Consider the following 22,483-nt stretch of genomic DNA (forward strand, 5'->3'; position numbering starts at 1 on the left):
GTACTGGACTTGAAATATGCTGCAGTTAGATGAGAATATAAACACCACTCTCATATCTGTACGGTGAATATGAAGCTAGAGCCAGCAGCCGGTTAGCTTAGCATAATGACTGGAAACAAGGGTGAACAGCTAGCCTAGCTCTGTCCAACAACGTAGTTTGCCTACCAGTACCTTGAAATTCACTAAATACCAGGCTATATCTTGTTTGTTTGATTCGTAGCATAAAAATGACCATTCACCATTTTATGGGAGGTTAGGACTAATTATTGGCTCTGGGCAGTTGCCAGGAAACCAACCAGTCGCGACTCCAGGAAGTTACCATGCCTTTTTTATCGTCTGTTTTCCTCTAAATGGTTCCATAATTTACAAAATGAACAGCATGCTGTATTGAAGACTTGAAAATACAGACAGACCATAAACTCACTTAGGAAAGTGTTTACTGAGGTAATAAATCAAGTGAGAAGTAGGGTCTTTTTGTCATTGACTCCAATGCAATTAGATTTCTTTTTGCAACAACTGGAGTCGCCCTCTGCTGGCTATTAGGTAGAATGCAAGTCAAAGGCACTTCTGCATTGACTTTGCTTTTCAGACCTGGAGGTGGCTGCTTGGTTAATTTGTGGGACTGGAGGGCGTATTTTAATATAGGTGGACAGTACCAGGCTAGGTTTCCAGTAAGCTAAGCTAACTGGCTGAAGCTTCACATTTACTGTACAGACATGAGTGGTATGAGTTTACTCTCCGCTGGAAAGTGTCAGAAATGTCAAACTTTTGCTTTAAATACAACGAAAGCATCAGGAATTTAATTAGAAACTTGCAAACGGTCTCACATGATGGGCAAATTACTCTTCACATTACTGTCCATCTTCAGAAATAGCGTTATTTTAGCGTTAAAATATGTCAAGCACTAAAATAGTAGTGGGTATGTTCAAAACTTGTATGATGGTAAGAGTCATTCTTTTCCCATCTTGTGTTCTTTCAATCTGCAGCGTGTGAGGAAGTGAAGGAGGTGGTGCCAAAGGTGATAGAAGAGAAGATGGAGGAGGTGAAAGACAAAGACGTCACACCTCCCAAGTCTGCTTCCGCCCGACAGGAAGTGACAGAGGAGGACCTGGAGGACTGGCTCGACAGCATGATCTCCTGACCCACCAGGGAAAGACTTGATTAAAGACAGAAGATATAGGTATATAAAGTAAACTGGACTTCAACTTCTGTCTGTTAAAAGTCATATCAGACCTAAGTAGAACTTTAAGCATTCAGTCTGAAAGCTGATTATATTATATGTACATTCTTAAAGAACTTGATAGTTGTTTTTGGCCTTCACTTTTTTTTGGGTTTTAAAAAATGAGGGTCAAGTTATTAGTTTATCCAGTTTCCGGGTCTGATTGAGAGACGGAACAGTATGTCTCAGTTTGTGAGAACGTGTCAAAATGTTCCCGCTCTGTCTTTCATGTTTTAGAGAAGTAACGGTCTGTTCCTTGTGAGGCTGTGAAAGTTGCACGCCACAGGAGTGTTGCCATCAGAGGGATGTCAGCTGCCAAACGGACGGACACGTTTGGTTTATTGCGTCAATTACTTTATTCATTTTCTCCCCCTCATCAAAAGAAATGCAGTTTACCAAAGCTACTACGTACATACAAATGGCCATACAATAGCAGTGAACCATTTTGTCATCAATAAATCCTTGAACCAAGTTCTCTTTTCTTTTCCATTTTCCTCTGATGTGGGGCTCTTCTACTGTGGAAAGAAGTGCAGGCGGGCAGGACACCACAGCTTAGAAACAAAACCAAACTAAGCGACATTTACACAAGGATCATCTAGATTTTATACAACAAATGTTTTCTCTTAATTTAAAAGCCACAAAACTAGCTTGAGCTAAATCTGCTTGTAACTAATCCAGGACTAGAGCACTGCTTGTGTCAGGAGGAACAAAAGGTTGTTTTTTTTTTTTGCATAGTTTTCATAAGGCACGTCGGCACTTGATAAACACCTAATGTGAGTCGTCTCCGGTCCTGGAAGAACCATCTTCTGTAACTCTTCATTTGACAGGTTTGAAAGGCAGATCGGGTCTCATTCATGTCATTTGATGGTAACTGGATCAATAGTGATCAATGCTAGCAGCACACATCCATCCAGTTGGTTTGGTAATAAGTGACACCAACATCCTGGCGTTAATCTAGAAATTGTGCATATTCAGACATTCAGTTGTCATGCTGTAACCCTACACGAGTATCAAATGTCTACACACAGCAAATTGTGCAACAGGTTGGGGTTAAGCAAGTGAAAAGGCAATGTGAATCAGACACAAAAGAAGAATCTGCATAAAAGAGGCGTCGTGGCAAGTGACTATTTTCGATAACAAGGAAGAGGACTACAAAGAGACAAACCCGAAATGTCCAATCAGTCTTTCGTCTTAAAATGATGTTTTGTGTATCTGAATTCAAAATGAAAGGTTTATTTTGACACCATGGCAGCACAGAAAGTCCGGCAAGTGTTCAGGTTCTGTTAACAGGGTGAAGTCAAGTTCAGTGTCTCTTTTCAGATAGAAAGAAAGTAGAGAGGGTTGTTTGGGGGCACTAGACGAATAGCTGCCCACTCTAACCCAGCTGGTCCTCATATTGCTTACGGAAGCAGTCTCCAGTAGGGAAGAAGTCCCAACATCTCTCCTGGTACATCTTCCACACGAATGACTCCTGCAGGGGAAATACAAACAAATACAAATCTGCTGATCAAGAAAGATTTAAAAGGGGGCACTCCCTCAGTTTTACTAGTTAGAAATAGTACAATGTCCTTTGAGGATTTTGGTCAAGTGTGAGAAGACAACCCCTGATGAGGAGACTACAAATGAGTAACAGCATGTGTTGCACACTGGGGGTTATTGCATATGATTGACTTGGGCATTTGCCAGACAGAGGGTCTAATGAAAACATTATTAGTTGCATTATGGGAAATCAAGGATCCTGCAGAAACATCTGATTGTACATTTAATCCTAAATTCAAATACACCACTAATGGCTACACTGTAGCTAGTTTTAATGCTATAACATAAGAGTTCATTCTAACTCATTAGAAAAGTGTTTACTGAGGTAATAAATCAGGTGGGAAGTAGGTCATTTTACTATCATTCTAATGTATCCGGACGTCTTTTTGCAACCAGAGTCATCGCCCCCTGCTGGACATTAGAAAGAATGCAGGTTTAGGGCACTTTCCCATTGGCTTCAGTTCACATATCTTTTTCCATTCATTTTCTTCCTTGTCATAATCTGGTACCTAGGTTACCCACAATGCAACTCTGCTGCCTTGGAGACTAATGTGTTATGCTGGTAGACTCCAGCCTGAAGCAGAGAGAGAGGAGTGGGGTACAGAGGTCTGACAAGCTCAATTGTTTCTGCCTCACGCCTCCAGATTCTTTTCCCATTTTCAGACTTGTAGTCTTCATGCGCTGACTCACGTGACATCACTTGACACAATTATCACACAGCTCTATCTGGAGCCATAAAAAGGCTTTATATAGCTTTTTTTCCCCACACATGCAGCAGTGCTCCCCAACACCTGTAATCAGACTTTGATATGTGAAATCGGTGCAGTGCCAACCTGGTGACAGTTAAGGGATTATTTATATCTGCACAGGCAAATATAAGTTAAATGTGTACTCTATACGGTTGGGCGATTAGCTGTTAGATGGCTAAGTCATTAATAAGCCGATGTTCGGCTCAGCTGCTGACGTGATAACTGATCACGGGTGTAAATATATGGAAAAAAGACAAGTTCTCAGTCTTTTAGGTGACTTTATAAAACATACTGCTGATGGAGAAAATGGAGCAGATGGGGGAGTGAGACAGAGTGGCGGGGAAAGCCGGGGTGCAAACCTGAGGTGTGTGTGAGTGTGTGGGGAGAAGAGAATTCCAAGGCAGGTGCAAAGCATACTTAAACAATAATAATGTTTGTGGTCATTAAAACCTGCTTTCACAGGGTGGTATAATGTGAACATTTGAGATTTTTTTTTTGCTGGGGGGGGCAGGAGTTTTACAATCATGATGCCGGCTCAATGTCGCGATGTCTGTCAGCCATCGCCGATGGACGATGGCATCGTCTATTGGCCCAACCCTAATACTCTATGTTGTAACTTGTATGGTGCAGTTAAAGCATAACCACCATTGAACTCACACATAGCTGGTGCAACAGGCTGCTGGGATTTTGGAGCTTGACCAATACTAGGAACTAACTTATCAAGACTTATCTCGGCTGCTTCAATTTTATAAAATCTTTCCTTTTGTGTCCCAACTTTTTGTGAATGCTAGACTAAATCGCTGGAGTGACCCTTTAATCATGTCAAGCCTGTTGCACAAAGCATGGAATTTATTTTGATGAGTGAAACGTGAGCAACAGGAAATCACAGATTGCATATTGCAAGTTTGGTGAAATGGGCCCATGGATTTAAAAAAAGGCTACATGCAAACATAGTGTGTGATGTAGTTAGAACTTAAGAGCAGTAAGTTGTACACCATACATCTTTAATAATCATTTGGATTAACACTTAAAATTATTAACCAATAAGGCCTGTATTTATTTTCTGCCGAAGCACTGAAAAGTTAAGGTTTATGACTTTTTCTCTATAAGCAGCTGAATTTGGTTCTTTGCAGCTCCTTCAGGCTGGCAACAAACTAAGTTTTATTTTCCTTTTGCTAAATTTAGGACATAAGAACATTGCATGCACATAAAATAAAAACAACTTGCATCTCAGGTGCACGACAATAACAAGTTAATATAAAAAGTCAAAGTGATCCCACGCATTGCTCCTTCTCCTAAGCTGTACTTGTGCAACATTTCAACCCACTTGTTAGGTTGCATAAGTAAAAACCTACTGAAGTTTCTGCAACCTTCCTTTGCTGTCTTGAGAATGATCAGATACGAAATATAAAGCATCTCACTGAAGAAAATGTTAAAGAGAAGTGAATTGAAGCTAAAATAGAGTAAACTCTTATCTCATACCTGACCCGTGTGTTCAGTCTCGTCCTTGTTAATCAGGTACATCAGGAAGAACCTGCATACAGGAGGACATACAGGTGTGATCAGAAATAATCAGAAATACGCTAAACTTTGGTCATTTCCTGTTTGTTGCTGCACTCACAGGTAGTTAGCTAGGTTGTGCTCTTGTAAGGTGTGGGTTTCAAATCCGTGAGGCGTCCGATCAAAGTAGTCATTCCCAATGCCACAGATGAAGCATTTGGTCTGAAAGAAGAATTGGGGGGGGGGGGGTGTTTACATTTTCATACAGGGCCACAGTTGGTGTACTTTTACACACTACTCTTAGCCTTACTGTATTTAGGTCACTTTCACACCTGTAGTATAGCTCTTTTGGCCCAGACTTTAGCAGATTTAATTGCAGCTGTTGAATTAGTGTTAGAATCTACTGTAATAAAATCTGGTGTTAGGCCTGCTTTGCTTTTACACCACAGACAAACTGCAGTCAGTCTGGAAGCGAAGCGAGATTCTCCCTTTTCAGGTGGTCTCAGACCTGTTGTTAAGTCTGTACCAGAGTTTGATTCACACCAGCCCAAACAAACTGCACCAGGTGTGTTCCTCCACATTTATGCATCAGCTTTGTGGCTAAAATGTTTGCTCTTAATACACACAGTTTCGGTCCTGACTGGACCCCGAGTCTCACCTCCATGTCCTCCTTCACCTGCTCCTGCTGGTCTCTCAGCTCACCAAAGGCGTCAATGATCAAACCTGCAACAGTTGGCCACAGTACTGAGCATGTCTTATCTTACAACACCATCTATAAAGCTGATAGAATACATGACAAGACTGGTGTCCGTGGCATTAAATGACACGAAACAGATTGTGTACCCTGAATGATGGCCAGCAGGATAACAATGACAAAGAAGAAGAAGGTGATGTCAAACAGAATGCGGTAGAGCTCATAGGGGTCTCCAGCTGGGTCCTCCAGCTCGTCTCCAATACCACCTCCAGCTCTCACACCCACGTACATGTGGAACAAATAGCACTGCCGAGAGGAAAAAAGGGAAAGTAACTTAGAGCTTCAGTCATTTCACATGTTTTTTAAAGATGACACGACAAGTAGAGTACTAAAGGCAGCTGTCTCTTAGTGGTAGCTAGGGATGAAAAAAAATGTAAATCAAAATTTCAGACAAGAAAACTAAACCAGTGCATTACGCAGCTGAGGATTAATTTATTACTAATAGAAGATAAAATCTATAAAGCCTGAAGAATCAAAAGATGTGTCTAATAAAAAGTAAAAGATGTATGAACTCCTGAGAATCTGTAAGCTTTTCCTCTGAAAGGACTGAAATTACTTTTATAAACCAGTTATGCAGCAAAATGTTAGAAACCCATAATAATGCACACCGATGAAAAATACTTTTCTACTCAGTCGAGTAGTCTCCTCCTGCCTTCACTCTCTGATGAAGGCCAGGAGGCAAAAATGCCTCAGGAATCTTTTTCAGCTCCAGACGTTGCAGAGGGCTGCAGCCTTGTTAGCTTCTACAAAAAACAGCAATTTTCACATATAATAAATGAATAGATGTCGGAGGTGGTTAGACGTACTGTCATCATATCATCACACTTCATGTCGGGCTCGTCTTCATCCTCGCTTTTATTGTAGAACTTCCTGAAGAAGTTGAAGGCCACCACAGTGTAGAGATAGACGACCACGGCCAGCAGACCCACAGTCAACACAAGCTAAAAGGGAGAGAGAATTCATTAAACTACGGTACTTAACATGCTTTGAAACACTTTATTTGACCTTTATTTGTTCCCAGTGACAATGTGAACTGAGAGTTGAGCAGCCGCCTCAGAAGCACAAAAGATTGCACCTTTCTTGTTTAAATGTAGATTTTGAGGGTCATTTTTGTAGCTTTTGTCAAAGAACTGGATTAACACGTTATGTCAGTGCAGTTTTTTCATTGGACAAAAGGAGCACAAAAGAACCGCAGTATTTTCAAGGCCTCCACAGCTGAACTTAACTGAGGATTTCAGCTTGGCTCTCATCAGTATTCAAAGAATTTAGAGACCTTCAGCAATTCAGGAAATTAACTAAACTAAGTTTAACTAAAGTTAACTTGGAGTGGCAGAAGAGTGGATGTTTCAACCGTTAATCCATTTATTTCCCCTATATTTTCAGCCTTTTTGCCCTTCATCAATTTTAGCTAACACTTTCAACTATTTTAACTATATTTATATAAATATTATATCTATTTAATTCTAACTATATTACTTGTAGCTGGATCAACTGTCCAAGAACTCTTTTTCCTTCATGAACTTTATGACAACATATCCACAACAAGAAAACTCATCTTTAATTTGTCTGACAAACTTAGAAAGAAACAAGTTACAACTGTACTTCACTTTATTGAATGATCCCATCTCTCGAATAGTCAGAAGTTTAAATGCCTCTTGGATAAATGGCGAAACATCCTCAAGAACAAAAGAGCAAAAGTTACTGCTAGCTATGACTTTTTATGTCTATTTACATCCAATGATTATTTTCTAATGATGTTTATTTCTAGATATTATGTGACCTGGATGACTTAAAATATTTATAAATATACTGTTCAAACATACAAATCTCAATCCAACAGGATAATTTCAGTATGAATCACGATGCTTGTTGTACCAGTATCTGAATGTATGATTAGGGCCTAAAATAACATCCACACAGTTGCATATTTCTCAACATTCTTTGAAACTTTTAGCACTTAAAAGCCCTATAAAAAATTTCCTTAATTTATAAAGGATTTTAACGAGGCTTTATAGGTCTGAGTAGAAGCTCAGAAAAAGAGAAAATGGTTAAAAGAAAAGGCTGTTCTGCCATAGAGTGTGGAGTGATTACTGCATTGTTGATCTTCTTATCTGTACTTTGGCTCCCTCAGCTGGTTGAACTACTTACCTGCTTGCCGTTATGAGTGACCGAAGACAGGATAGTGCGAAGGGTCTTGAAGCCCATGGCGATGTCCAGAAGATGAGCAGCAAAGAAGAAGTTGTTGAAGTGTCCAAAGATGGACATGGTGGTGTACCAGATCAGATACAGGAAGTACTGCAGGAAAGGAAAGGCTGCTCATTTGTAACAAACGATGGGTTTTTATGCTTTACATATTTGTATATTTTTCACAGAGCATGTACAAAATGCTGCTGTGAGATATATAGATTTAACTTTTTTAATTTTGGAATTTGGATTCTTGATATTAATAAGGCTCTTTTGCCTTTATTTTATGGTGAAGAGGGGAGGGGGACATGCAGCAAAGGGCCACCAGTTCTGGTAAAGGTTCATGTAGCACTTTATTCACAGCAGGACATGTGATTAAAGCTAGTTGAAAAAAATCAATAATAATAAATTAACTTACATTGTCAGTCAAAACAACGCCCAGTTTCCAGATATGGTACTTTGTATCAATGGAGCTCAGCCTGTAAATGAGAAAATAAATTGCTGAATCACAGTAGTGGTGTTGCTGTATAACTGACATGCAAGCATAGAAAAATCTGATTATATTTATGTATGAGGAATATAAGGTGATTCGAGTGTGTTTTTCTAGTAGGAGACATTTTGATCATACGGAAGTTTGCATTCACTTGAGACAAAAACTTTTTTTTTAACATCATATCAAAATCCTGCAAGAAGCTCTACCCTGCATGGAGTACTGTTGCTGCTGCAAATCAGCCCTGACCCTCCAACAGTGCTATATTGCCTATTTCCAAGTACGGAGTCAATGTAGGTAAGGTATCTAAGGTATTATTTACATGTTTCATGCCAAATTATGTCGGGGTGGGACATGTCTGCTTCTGTGAAATTAAGCTCTGAAGTAAATTAGAGCTTCTCTTGGGATTTTGAAATTATCTCGTTTTTGGAAAACGGGACAAACATTTTTTCTCAAATAAATGCATTACATGACACCGTTCAATCATTCAATCCATGTCATGGAAATTACTGACTTTTATACTCAAATCCATCTATTGGGTCAAGTAATGCTCAAACTTTCAGGCCTCAGTTAAGCCCTTTGAGTGTAATTTTAAGAACTCCTTAAGACAAAGGGGCCGCTGTTTATTTTTAATGGTTGTAAACAGTGTTGGGCAGTAAGTTACTGTAATATTACTTTTCCCAGTAACTAGTAGTGTAATGGATTACTATTTCCGAAACAGTAATATTATTACAGTTACTAATCCAAGTAATGCTGTGTTACTGAACGCACCATCCTTGATGTGAATGTGTGACCGTGCTGCAGGTTAGTCGCACTGGATCATTTGTTTCTTAAGTCAGCTGTTAGCCAAGAAGCTAAAGGAAGAATGGAGAACGAGGGAGAGAGGCGTTCTTTCCACAGGTATAAGTACTGCCATTGTGAGCCACAGTCTAAGATGCAAAGAACATTGTCGTCCGTTGTAAACTTTTTGCGACCAGGAAAAAGTGCTGAGGCAGCACAGCAACGTGAATGCAATCCTATGCAAACACCCAATGCAATATAAAAAGACTATCGCTAGTCGTCTCTGCATCTGTATTGAAGTATATCCAGCCCTTAAGGAGGAAAGAGGAAATGAGGGCTGAGTTCTCACCATGAGAGCAGGGAAGCTTCCTTCTCTACAGTCTCCACTGTGGGGTCAAAGTCCAGGGCACTCTTATCCAGGCCCAAGAGCTCAGCGATGCGTTCAGCTCCATACAGGTCACCATATTTGTTGATCACCTACACATACAGAGAGAGCAGAGATGAGCTTTGTCACTTCACGTCAAACTGTGAGAAAGAAAGTCTAGTCCGTGTTAGAGACGACAGAAGAACTACAATGTCTAAAATCAGTGGTTTTTGAAAGATGCATGAATGTTCCAAAATGAGGCTGAGTTTATTTTGATTATAATTTCACTACTTACTATCTCAGAGAATGTATAACACATGCCACTATTACCCTAATACAGAAACAACTAAACAACTGAAACTGCATTACAACAACAATCCTCTAATATTAATTCCTGGACATGAAAATGTTATGTATATGTGTCAATGTATCAACCCCTGATGTGACTCACTAGGATTTCAGATTAACATATAAAACTAAATATGTAGTAATATTGTACCTTATATTTTTATGTCTAAGAAATCAGGTTGATCATCTGTCAACATTTTGTCAGCTTTGAGGGATCCTAATAACACATATACTACAAGTTTATCATTTCATGTTAAAGTTACAATGCAATACAGATACTGACTCTGTCTTCTCTTACACACTCACCTTGCGCTTGATAAACTTGTCCCAGTAGTTGCTGGGGAAAGACCTGTAATGGAAAGTAGAAATGAGACTCCAAAATCTGATATCAACTGTACTGCATGCAAAATGTGTCAGCTGGGGAGGATCAGGAAGTCGTTTGGCTTCATCAGTGACAAAGTAAATAATCTCCGGGTGAAAACTCACGGGGTGTTGATGACGAGTCGATCCCACTGGCCCTTGATGTCGTCGTCGGACGGCTGTTCAGTGATGTAGAGGCCGTCAAATTCAAGCTTCCTGGCAATCTCCTTCTCCCTCTTGAATACGACCAAAGGAACCTAGAGGCAAAATATTAAGATGCGTAACTAAAACTTTAACCTTACTTACACAGTGTTATCACCTGCAAAGAAGTTATTCTCAGCTAAGTTAAGCGGTAATAGTACCATGAATATACCTACCTTCAGACAGTAGTACCCGAACAAACAGACGAGTGAGATGACCGTGTGGAAAATAGCCAGGAAACGCAGGGTTGGTAACATGTAGCCGCTGCTCTCCTGCAGGACAAATTCATCCATGTCGAAGAGTGTGTCCACGTCATCCTCCTCATCGCCACCCCAGCGGTTTTCCTGATCTATTTCTTCTTCAGATTCACCAGTGACCTAAAGAGCAAAGGGTATGTACCACATACAGCATACAATTAATAATCATTGTCATTTAGCCTATTTCTGACTTCTCTTTACACTATAGATTTCTCACATTTGTTTGTAGTTTTAGTACTACCTATTGTCCTTCGGTTTCCCTAAAATGCTGGTTATGACTGTTAGTGATCATCACATTGATCATCACATTGAAATCCAGATCAACAAACGCTTTGATGAAGGATATTTTGAGACTGCTTAAGCGTCACACTGTTATAGTCTGTCTTTAGTAAGATTTGCCAGTTTTATTTTTATTTTTTTAAGGACCAAGTTTTAGATTTTAGTTACTGAAGGTGGGTTTTCATACACCTGTTTTTATACACATTGTCAATTTTATTGAATCCGACTTAAAACACACAAAAGAATTATACTTGGCAGCATTGGAATACTTGGTGTATCGATTAAAAACAAATTGTGACAAAGTGCAATGCAAACAGATTTAGCAAATGAAACTCAAGCTTTCGTTCCTAAAGAGGGACTAAAAATGGCGGCAAATGAAAACATCACATCTGTGTGGACTGATGACGACACATGAAACAAACAAATGCTATATTTCCATCACTTTTTCTACATGGTTTTCCATTGTTTTACATTTGACCAGCGACCCTAACCTCGTTAACTACATCATCTTGTTGCACCCTCTTCAGCAATTGTTTATTGGCAGTCAACTGGAGAAGTAACGCCACCAACATTTTATCGCATTGCATCCAACTCGCATTATTTGAATAACAGTCAAAGAAAACGATACTATAGGGCATTTTCTTTTCCAATATTTTTGGAAAATCTGTTCAAATGTGAGCTACATTTGGATGGAAACTCAACTTCATTTACCTTGTAGAAAAGAAGAATAAAGTTGATGGCAAAACACACAAACAGAGCAAGGAAACGCAGGTTGTAGAAGTTACGAGCCAGGTAGTTCTGTAAGGAAAAGGATTGATTAACATCAACATCTACTAACCGCAGAGTATTTGCCTATCAACATTTCGGAATAGAGCTGCAAAGATGATTCGATTAATTAGTTGTCAACTATTAAATGAATCACCAGCTATTTTGCTAATCAATTAAGGTCATTTTTAAGACAAATTCTCTGACTCCAGCTTCTTAAATGTGAATATTTTCTGGTTTCTTTACTCCTCTATGACAGTAAACTGAATATATTTGAGTTGTGGACCGAACAAGACATTTGAGGACCTCATCTTGGACTTTAGGAAACCAAAGAACTAATCAATTAATCCAGAAAATAATTGACAGATTAATCGACAATGAAAATTTGCAGCAGTATTTCGGGATCAATTGGAGTGCTGAACCAAACAATGAAGAAAAATACATTGTGAAACTACTTCAAAGATGACATATGTTTGTATGTGTATGTATGTGTAGTGTGAGGGCTCACCAGCATCTTGGTCAGATAGACATCCAGAAGAGCAAAGATACTTGACATGAAGGCAGGCGCCGCCTCTTTAGGCTGACTCGATCTGGTCTTGGGCTTCTCCTCTGTCACAGGCTCCTTAGCCGCCTCCTCCTCCTCCTTTGGCTTATCCTCCTTCTCCTGGTTCTCTGTGCTGTATTCAAAACAGTTCATTTTTATTTTGTATGATGATGATTAATTTTCCTTTCACTCAATTTTACTCACTCTGCTTTCTCTGGTTGGTTCTCGGGGGTTTCATCGGGCTTGGCGGCAGCTTTCTGCAACAGGTGTAATACATTTTCATAAACTGAGAGACTAAATGGAAGTGATAATGAAAGCAGACATCTACAAGGTTTACACACAGATGAAGTTATTGGATTTTGACTGCGAACCTTCTTGTGATCAGTAGTGGAGGTCTCTGCACTCAACTCAGAAACATCACCCAGGCCTGGCTCCGCATGTTTTCCTCCTTCCCTTTTTGGCACCGTCAGCATCTCCAACATCATGTCAACCTCCCCTTTGTCGCCTGCTGGTGTCATGGCTATATCTAAGCTTCCTGATGACTCTATGGCCTCCACTTTCTCTACTTCAATCGCATCTCCGTGGATACCAAACTGGGTCGGGTCAGGCATATTTCCAAGGATGTCCGTCACCTTTATGTTTTTGGCTCCCTCAACCAGGCCGCCGCCAAACATGGAGGACCAGATGACATGGAAGAACCCAAATATGAGGCCGTAGATTCCCTTGAAGAAACCGATGAAGAGCATCCAGAAGAAGGAGAAGAAGCCTGTGATAATCTCCTTGATGCTCAACTTCTTGATTTTCTTGAACTGCTTGCGCATGTTTTTAACAGAAAAGGCTTGGCGAACACTGCCGATCTTCTTCTTGACTGAGCGGCATGCGGTGGTGAAGGCTGAAGCAGATTCCAGGGCGCCCTCTTCTTCTCCAGCCAACTCCTCCAGGATACTGTGTGCTTCTTCCTCTTCCTCCTCCTCCGGTTGTTCAGTCACATCTGGCTCGGAGATCTGTGAGGCCAGCTGCATTTCAAAAATGGTGTCCTCACAGAAATTCACAAACATCTCCATCTTCTCGCTCTCTCCACCCTCATTGACCACATCAAAGATGAACTGACGCTTGGACTCCTTGACCTGCGGCTTCTCCCACTGCTCGCGGCTCGACTCGCTGATTTCAAAGTACACCCTCTCGATCCGCTTTGCGCTGCCCATGATTTCAATACGGCCCAGATAAGGCTCAAAGTAGCTAAGTACACTCTCTGCCAGGTCTAAGAAGGTGGCAAGTCTGGAGTCGTGAGGCATGTGTTCAGACAGGTTGGTCAGAAGCACTGCCACGTTGAAGCCGATATCTTTAGCAGGCTCGTGGAATCGCTCCACAAACTCCTTGTAATTGAACATGTCATTCTCATCGGCCTCTGCACACGAGAGCAGGAATTCAATCTCAGACTGGTTGTACTGCTTCTGGCTCTCCATTGACTTCTGGAACTCCTTTTTTGAAATAATGCCTTTAAAATCAGGGTCATACTCTCTGAAGTTGTCAGAGGTCGTCATGTCCTTCAGTTTGAGGAACATATCGAAGAACTTAAGGATCATCTCCACATTGTTAGAAGACTCCACCAGGGTGTCAACCATCTGCTTTCCAATTGTTCCGTTCACCACATTACCTGGGATACAGCACATGCATTTGAGTATTTATACATGTAGACACAATGCATTTTGTACTACATGACTTGTACTTAAAAACAACAGACATGTACTAGGACTGCGTCAACATATTTTGCGATATCTGAATGCTTCAGTTTCTTACCCTCTAGCAGAGACAGCAACATGACAACCATGTCCTTCTGTAAATCCATCAGCTCCTTCAACAACTCAATCTGACTGGCGTCCTACAAGGAGATTAGAGCCCTTTTGTTAAATCTTTGCTCTGGAGGAGTTTTCCCAATGCAAGAACACAAGGTCGTTGTCTACATGTGTTGTAAGGCTTAAGACTACAATATCATCACCAAATAGAGGCTCAATAACAGTTTTGTAGACGTTACTTTATCTCTTCAGATATAATCCTTAAACTGAAACAATCCTTAGTTAAACTGCTCACAGCTCATGTCCACACCAAGGCCAAAACCTGTGATAAAGTATTACAAGTATACTTTATTTTACGGTGTCACAACCCTTAAGACACCATAATGTGTAAATCTAGAGAGATAGATGAGGAGTAGTCATAGTGAATGTTAATGTACAGTATACTACATTAATTAAAGTTATCAAGTACATTTAAATAAGTGAAACAGATTTCCTATTTCAATCTGTACTGTGTTGCAGACTTTGTGGGTTAATGAATGTATTTCAGGACACGAGATTTTCTTGTTTTAGTTGAATTCTCTCAAGCTGAACTGCTGTTTGTTTTTTAAAAGGAAGACGCTTTACACGTATAAGAATCGCAAGGTTTATTATACCTGAGACAGCTTCATTTGCATGTTGGCAAATACATGCAAGAAACCCACAACTGCATCCCACAGTCTGCTGTGAGCTAAACTCTGCTGGTTTCCAATACACGGGCCCTGAAGGAACAAAAAAAAAACACATCATGAAATGTCTGTTGAAAGTAGTGTCTTTACATTGCCGATTTAACATTGCTGGCTGCGGGATCAGCTTCTTACCTGAATATATTCAGTCAATGAGTTGAATATCTGCTTCGCAACAGATAGAGCTTTGGAGAAGTTGACTTTTCCAGTCTCATCAATGACATCTTTTCCAGAGTAGTACCAGTAGAAGTCACTGATAGATTCCTAAAGAGAAGGATCACATTAGTAAAAAGTTAAGATGGTGGTGCAAGTAATAGACTGTGAACATTTTCTGGCTTTATATTTGTGCTTAACACACCTGAAGACGGAGCAGATAGTCCACAGTGCTGATAATGATGTTGACTGTGGTTGTGTTTCCAGTTTGGGTTCTCAAGAAGTTCTGGAAATCTGACAGAAGGAAAATTTTTCTTAGCCTTATTATCATCCATGATCTTTCCTCCTCTTATGGATCACTGTGCCCTCATGGGACAGTCAGTGCACAAACTCGTACAAACAAAACAATGCTCCAATCTTCGATGAAAATACACATAAGTACAACCTCACCTCCATTGTGCCCCTCGCACAGAAGTTGCAAAAACCGGAAAAGGTCTTTAGTAAACTCATCATTCTGTAGCACCTTGGAACCTTAGAAAAAAATAAATAATAGTGACTACAACTGTGACCCGAGACAAAGTAATTTAAATGTTTATAGGAGGAGGTATAATAACATGTAACACTCCCCTCAGAAGCAATTAATGAGGCAAGCAGGACAGGTTTCATGTTCAGGTTTTGAAGTTCAGGGTCTTTAGATTGCAGGTTGAAAACTGAATCCAAAGTGCTTTTTTTGTCAAAAATGCTTTTACAGTAAAAAAAACAGTGAAACCCTCGGACATTTCCATAAGCTCGAGGAAGCCTGATAACTTTCACATGCAGGCCGTGATCAGGCCTGATGAAGGGTGTCATTTCAGAAAGAAAGCAGCGGACAGACGTGGTTACATTATTCACTTAAAATAAATCAGATAATCCAGTCAAAAGAGCTAAACAAAATGAGCACAAGTACATTTCTGTGAGCAGATAGAACCATGTGAAAGTTAGACATCTGTATGGAAACCAGCTTTGTGAAATAGGCCAAAGCAAGACAAAGCTTTGCTTAGGCTGCGGAAGAGTCCGCAAACCTTTAGTCATACCCTCGGGAGTTGGCCTTAGATCGACAGATTTGAGCATCAGTAATAGGATTTGCATTAGTAAATGTTAACATGAAGTGAATGGGAACAAATGACACACAAAAGGACAGGCAATGGATTCTTAAGATCCACTGTCTGTGTACACGAACAGTCTGCATGCACAGTCTGTCCCTACAGACATCTGTGGGAGGGAGAGGCTGGGTACCAAATAAAGCAGGGAGTGTGGACCACAGATATGGAGGAGACATTCAGGGCGGAAGCATAGCCATATCAGGATTATCTAAATTTGCTATTTACCCCGCTCAGTGTGGACTGCCATCGATGGGTTTTTAAAATGACAGGAAGGAGACAAACAATACACGTAGACATAAGCAAAAAGAGAGGACATTGAGTTACAATACGAAGAGATATGAATATATCGTCTACGAGTGAAAAACATGCAGTTAAAAATAATAGTTTTAGACGGGGGAAATCATAGGCCTATGGTGTGTCCATGTTGCATCTAACGAGATGAGTACCAAATAAGAATTCAGTCATGGTAAAAAAATTCATAATATTAACAAAGACAAGAGTAGTTACAGTGATTTGTTAAACACAGAACTCAGTGGAAATGTTTAGCAGAGGACTGTGTGATGAAAAGACGGACAAAGATTGATGTGAAAAGCATAAAGTGGGGAGTTTGTGTTGAAAGTTGGAGGGAGACTTGTTTTAATGCTGGACCATGTCCTCTGAGACAACTTTTATACTTTTAACACTCACAGACCACTGGTCTGAAAGAGACGACTGGATACATACCTACCTAAATAACAACAATATCATCACCAAGGTTAACAGAAAGTGTTGAAATATGAAAGTATACTTATACTAAAAAGCTGCTACATATTACACAAAGCTTTTTGTTTTAAGCAAAAGACGACATTAAAGACACCACACTGACGACTTCAGTGACTTCAAGACTGTAGCGCAAGCAGCAAACTATTTGTATTAATCAAAATTTACATTGATAGCAATGTAATTTTGATTGTTTCATCTATAAGGCCCATACAGAAACTTCTAATTAGGAAAGTGCATTTATTAACAGTTGTCATGGTTCAGCATTAGCTTAGGGAAGGGAAAGGACTGGATCTTTTGTTCTGTAATCATGGGTAACAGGTGCTTCATTAACAGGGACATACTGAACGAGAGGAAACTGTGCTAGTCAGATGACTATGGAAGGGTAAACAGGTAGAATATCAAATAGCCCATCTAATAAGACACCTCTTCACTTACTTGAACCTTCCTCTGTCACCATGCCAAGTCCTTCTGCTTTGTTCTGCCTCTCAAATGCGTTCAAGTCCAAGACACTAGGGAAAGGAACTCAAAAGTCAAAAACAAGCACTTGATTTCTGCACAGATGTTTCTTTTTTGTGGTATTTACAATGTATCAGTACCTGCAAGACTGCATCAGCCCTGAGAGACTCTTGAAAAAGCCTGCATCTCTTTTCTCTTTTAGGTAATCAAGCATTTTCTGGGGTAAGAAGGAAGAAAAGGCATTAAACATCCTGCTGTCAAAACCAAATGCTAGTTTAGTCTCTGAACATGCTGTATGGATCTATGTCATGTTATATGTTGATGAATGGACAGCAGAATAAGAATGATGCAGTAAATAGGACAAACAGGTAAATATACAGAAGGTGAATATTTGAGCTGTATCATCCGACCTGCTGAACTTGCACATTGCCTCCATTTAGGATGGAGATTCCCAGTTTGAGGGTGCAGGTCACCATGGGGCCCAGGCGACCTGACGAAAAAAGAAAAAAAGATAAAAGGAGGACAGAGTAAGGTTTGACTGATAATAAAGGCTGAATCCCCGCAGCAGATCAGATGTGTGCACAACGTTAATTTCAACACATACATTATATTTTAGACTAAAGGTTAGATATTTTTGTGTCATGATGCCATCTGACTTCAAAATACAAGTGTTAAATGTTTCCCTCAGTATTCTTTTCAGTAAAAAAAAATCTTAAATGCATTCAGACCTCATATGAAGCAAAAAATCCAGAGTGAACCCCTGAAAAATTATACTCATTTGGAGTTGCAGTTGTCCATCATATCTTACCAGTGGAAAGGAATTATAATGCACACAAGTTCCAAAAGCCATCAAATTACAAAAAACATACTATATAGTATAGTATTATTGGAAATGTATAATCAATAGGTCTCCAAAGAAGGTTAAAATCAAGGACAACTGGACATGGTTGAAGATATTTAAACTCCCCTATTTACTGGGAGAAATTCCCAAATGTGAAATAATTGCTGCAAAAAATGTCTCCTCATGCCATGAAGTGAGGACAACCAGTGGAACCTCAGACTGATAAATAATTGTAAAAATTTTCAAATTATCATTATTTTGATCGTTTGATATTTTAGTAATTGTTTTGTTTTTATATTTGATACCGATTTCTTTTTTTAAATTTATTATTATTTTTTAATCAATTAATTATATTTTTCATTTTTTTGTCTATTAATATACACTCACCTAAAGGATTATTAGGAACACCATACTAATACTGTGTTTGACCCCCTTTCGCCTTCAGAACTGCCTTAATTCTACGTGGCATTGATTCAACAAGGTGCTGAAAGCTTGACACTTGGCATTCTTTAGAAATGTTGGCCCATATTGACAGGATAGCATCTTGCAGTTGATGGAGATTTGTGGGATGCACATCCAGGGCACGAAGCTCCCGTTCCACCACATCCCAAAGATGCTCTATTGGGTTGAGATCTGGTGACTGTGGGGGCCATTTTAGTACAGTGAACTCATTGTCATGTTCAAGAAACCAATTCGAAATGATTCGAGCTTTGTGACATGGTGCATTATCCTGCTGGAAGTAGCCATCAGAGGATGGGTACATGGTGGCCATAAAGGGATGGACATGGTCAGAAACAATGCTCAGGTAGGCCGTGGTATTTAAACGATGCCCAATTGGCACTAAGGGGCCTAAAGTGTGCCAAGAAAACATCCCCCACACCATTACACTACCACCACCAGCCTGCACAGTGGTAACAAGGCATGATGGATCCATGTTCTCATTCTGTTTACGCCAAATTCTGACTCTACCATCTGAATGTCTCAACAGAAATCGAGACTTTATCAGACCAGGCAACATTTTTCCAGTCTTCAACTGTCCAATTTTGGTGAGCTCTTGCAAATTGTAGCCTCTTTTGTAGTGGAGATGAGTTTGTACCCGGTGGGGTCTTCTGCTGTTGTAGCCCATCCGCCTCAAGGTTGTGCGTGTTGTGGCTTCACAAATGCTTTGCTGCATACCTCGGTTGTAACGAGTGGTTATTTCAGTCAAAGTTGCTCTTCTAATAGCTTGAATCAGTCGGCCCATTCTCCTCTGACCTCTAGCATCAACAAGGCATTTTCGCCCACAGGACTGCCGCATTCTGGATGTTTTTCCCTTTTCACACCATTCTTTGTAAACCCTAGAAATGGTTGTGCGTGAAAATCCCAGTAACTGAGCAGATTGTGAAATACTCAGACCGGCCCGTCTGGCACCAACAACCATGCCACGCTCAAAATTGCTTAAATCACCTTTCTTTCCCATTCTGACATTCAGTTTGGAGTTCAGGAGATTGTCTTGACCAGGACCACACCCCTAAATGCATTGAAGCAACTGCCATGTGATTGGTTGATTAGATAATTGCATTAATGAGAAATTGAACAGGTGTTCCTAATAATCCTTTAGGTGAGTGTATATACACACACACACACACACACACACACACACACACACACACACGCTTACTGTTTTATTTATTTTATTTTAATTTTTAATATATATTTTTTTCACTCACACACACACACACACACACACACACACACACGCTTACTGTTTTATTTATATTTTAATATACAGCAGAAAGGTTAGAGAATCATTTCCTATAAATTTCCCAGCAAACTGTTGAGCTGAGAAATGATCAGCTCATCATTACCTTTACTGGCGCTGATCATCTGCAGCACCATTTCAGCGGCCCCACGGGCGTGCAGCCTCGCCTGCTGATACAGGGTCTTCTGCTTTTCCATCTCCTTTTCCTGAAGAGCAATACACACAGAGTCATCATCAACAAATATTTTATTGTATTTGTTCTGAATTCTTTGCAGGTAACGAACATAAAAGGAATTGGCAGAAGGGACATTACTTTTAGAGTTTATGAGAGCATACCTCGAAAGTCTTTTCTTTCCCTTCCTCCTCTTCTTCCTCCTCATCCTCTGCACAGCTCTGAAGACACACAGGTCAATGTACAAAGCTCATTTTTCATATTATTAACACAAAATCCTACCACAATTATTTATACATACAAAGAACTTAAAAGTCCACTACCTTTGCCATCATGTCTGCATACGCAATATACAAAGGATCTTCTTCCAAGTGACTGAAAAGGAATGAAGTCATGTCACAATGTATTAAGTATTCACTATGTGTGAACTAGTCAACAAGTATCAAACATCTATTTTATCCTACATGAAACAAAGATCATGAATCAATTCCCCTTGTGGAACATAATCGGAATACTATGTTGAATAAATATCCCATAAACAATTTCATATCGACATCTATACAGAATATCATTGTTACGTCAACTGAGATACTTGATTTAAACAAATTGTTTATTGGCATTAAAAAGCACATTTAAATAAATCATAAATAAATAAATCATAAATAAACCAAATATGTTCTCTCCTAAATTTGCCTGGCAACATGGGAGAAAATATGGATTTTAAATGCATGCTCACTTTACCATAGATTCACTCTCATGTTCAGCGATTTAACTCTCTCACCTTCTCTCTGTCAGAGCGTTGTGGCTGAAGTGGAGAATAAGTTGGTGGAGAGGGTCTGGCTGGACCTCAGCCACCTCCTCTTCCTCCTCTTCCACAATTTTCATCGGGGTTTTCTGCAGAGGTCCACAGGTGTGAACAGTTAGCTCTGCCCAAGTCTCATCCGATCACTAATCATCCCACCACAGCTTCAATTCATCAACAATTTTTCTCATCTTCACAAACTAACTGACAATTGTGCCCATTCACACGTCTGTCAAAAAACACTGAAATGAGTCAGTAACATTCAACTAGAATTGGCATGCAGATGAGTTTTTGTGATGTCCTGGTGATCCGTGGAAAGGACGCGTCGAGGAAGTTCAGAGTGAATGATGAACAGCGTTGGAACCAGTTTTCAAATACATGCACGTTACAGCAAACAGATGCAAAGCAGTAAGCCATTTGGTGAACATGAAGAATGATCCTCACAGCACAGGAGCCTGACAAAGTGGGACTATCACAACTACACAAATCTCCAACAGTCCAACCTAATCTGACAGATTTGTAGAATAAAACTGATGTTAAAAATACTCTACCCCAACAAGAGCAGTGAATAATCAGATGTTTGAGCAATTGTATCTAAGGCCGTACTTTAAATCCTATTCAATGGCACAGTTTTAGTGTCTTGATGAATTTGCTGCACATCTGCATACAAAGATTTAATATGAAATGTGATATTCACATGACTACGCGAGCATGCCACTGACGTCACTGCCACAGAACGTACTGTAACGCCACCTTCACACTCACACTACAGACTTACAGAGTACAGCAAAAAGACAACTGATGGGTTGAATCCAGATCTGACAGCCAAACAGAACAGCTAGTGACTCCTAGTGAAAGGCCCTCCTTACCACTGCTGTCAGAAAGGCATAGCCTGTTTTTCTAGTGCTGTGAGCGCCGGAGCTGGCCCTGTGTCTCCTGAGTTGGTCATGCAGCCTCTGACCCCTGACGGATCTCTGTTTGAAGGGTTTTGCACGCCTAGAGCGGGCGCCCCTGGGTGCTTTGGGCGAGGTCCCCACCCGAGTGCGCTCCCAAGGCTCGACGGGCGCGGAGCTAAAGAAGCATTCGGCAGACAGGACTGGCAGAGGAGTGCCAACGCAGGGCACATGGGGCAAGGGCAAGGCGAGCCCAGTACTTACTGCCAGATCCTGAACTAGCTTCTCCTCAAAGGAGTACTCCTCTGCTTCTATCCAAAGTCTCTGATAGGCTGGGATGAAGAAGTTGATAGCGCGATGCCTGGGGAGGGGGGAGGTGGGGAGGAATGGAAGGGAGTGGGGAGGGAGGTACAGTGGCATTAGGGCGGGTACTGGTGAGTTTTTGGAGGAAACAGGAAGGAGAGATGTAGGGGGTAGGAAGGGGTTACAGGAAGTGCATTTCAGGCAGGGTGGTGATTGGTCAATGTGGGATCCACTGGCTCTTCTGACTGGTCACGTTTGGTCTATAAAATAACTGCACCTACTTCCATCGGGTAGTAAAATTCATTAGAGGAGCATGCACACTTTAGGGGAGATATGCAGTTTTCCAACAAATCGATGGATCTACCAC

At 40.4% G+C, this 22,483-nt stretch overlaps 2 protein-coding genes across 3 annotated transcripts in view; one reads left to right on the top strand and one right to left on the bottom strand.

Annotated features, from left to right (window-relative positions):
* The window catches only part of aven (apoptosis, caspase activation inhibitor), a 36,042-nt gene extending 34,352 nt beyond the window's left edge, over window positions 1–1,690 (top strand). The window contains exons 6-7 of one of the 2 annotated variants that reach the window (XM_038726239.1): window positions 987–1,180; window positions 1,457–1,690. In XM_038726239.1, the coding sequence (XP_038582167.1) occupies window positions 987–1,141 (155 nt within the window). In that variant the 3' untranslated portion in view covers window positions 1,142–1,180; window positions 1,457–1,690. Of the gene's footprint in view, window positions 1–986 lie in introns of both variants that reach the window. The other variant, XM_038726238.1, reaches the window with a different exon arrangement.
* ryr3 (ryanodine receptor 3) overlaps window positions 1,557–22,483 on the bottom strand; it is a 139,843-nt gene continuing 118,916 nt past the window's right edge. Inside the window, exons 79-107 of the mRNA XM_038726240.1 lie at window positions 22,078–22,174; window positions 20,900–21,012; window positions 20,442–20,493; window positions 20,283–20,339; window positions 20,053–20,152; window positions 17,775–17,854; window positions 17,505–17,581; window positions 17,344–17,417; window positions 15,455–15,535; window positions 15,210–15,298; window positions 14,987–15,115; window positions 14,783–14,887; window positions 14,134–14,215; window positions 12,705–13,990; window positions 12,538–12,590; window positions 12,298–12,466; window positions 11,736–11,822; window positions 10,665–10,865; window positions 10,414–10,544; window positions 10,234–10,276; window positions 9,565–9,692; window positions 8,364–8,424; window positions 7,910–8,056; window positions 6,568–6,702; window positions 5,851–6,007; window positions 5,666–5,730; window positions 5,129–5,229; window positions 4,990–5,041; window positions 1,557–2,690 (exon numbers count right to left, since the gene is read on the bottom strand). Of these exons, the coding sequence (XP_038582168.1) occupies window positions 2,595–2,690; window positions 4,990–5,041; window positions 5,129–5,229; window positions 5,666–5,730; window positions 5,851–6,007; window positions 6,568–6,702; window positions 7,910–8,056; window positions 8,364–8,424; window positions 9,565–9,692; window positions 10,234–10,276; window positions 10,414–10,544; window positions 10,665–10,865; window positions 11,736–11,822; window positions 12,298–12,466; window positions 12,538–12,590; window positions 12,705–13,990; window positions 14,134–14,215; window positions 14,783–14,887; window positions 14,987–15,115; window positions 15,210–15,298; window positions 15,455–15,535; window positions 17,344–17,417; window positions 17,505–17,581; window positions 17,775–17,854; window positions 20,053–20,152; window positions 20,283–20,339; window positions 20,442–20,493; window positions 20,900–21,012; window positions 22,078–22,174 (4,048 nt within the window). The 3' untranslated portion in view covers window positions 1,557–2,594. The remainder of the gene's footprint in view (window positions 2,691–4,989; window positions 5,042–5,128; window positions 5,230–5,665; window positions 5,731–5,850; window positions 6,008–6,567; window positions 6,703–7,909; window positions 8,057–8,363; window positions 8,425–9,564; window positions 9,693–10,233; window positions 10,277–10,413; window positions 10,545–10,664; window positions 10,866–11,735; window positions 11,823–12,297; window positions 12,467–12,537; window positions 12,591–12,704; window positions 13,991–14,133; window positions 14,216–14,782; window positions 14,888–14,986; window positions 15,116–15,209; window positions 15,299–15,454; window positions 15,536–17,343; window positions 17,418–17,504; window positions 17,582–17,774; window positions 17,855–20,052; window positions 20,153–20,282; window positions 20,340–20,441; window positions 20,494–20,899; window positions 21,013–22,077; window positions 22,175–22,483) is intronic.

This window comes from Micropterus salmoides, unplaced genomic scaffold, assembly GCF_014851395.1.
Source record: "Micropterus salmoides isolate LMB-PRFRI ecotype aquatic unplaced genomic scaffold, ASM1485139v1 Ms_hic_scaffold_18, whole genome shotgun sequence".
Lineage (NCBI taxonomy): Eukaryota > Metazoa > Chordata > Actinopteri > Centrarchiformes > Centrarchidae > Micropterus > Micropterus salmoides.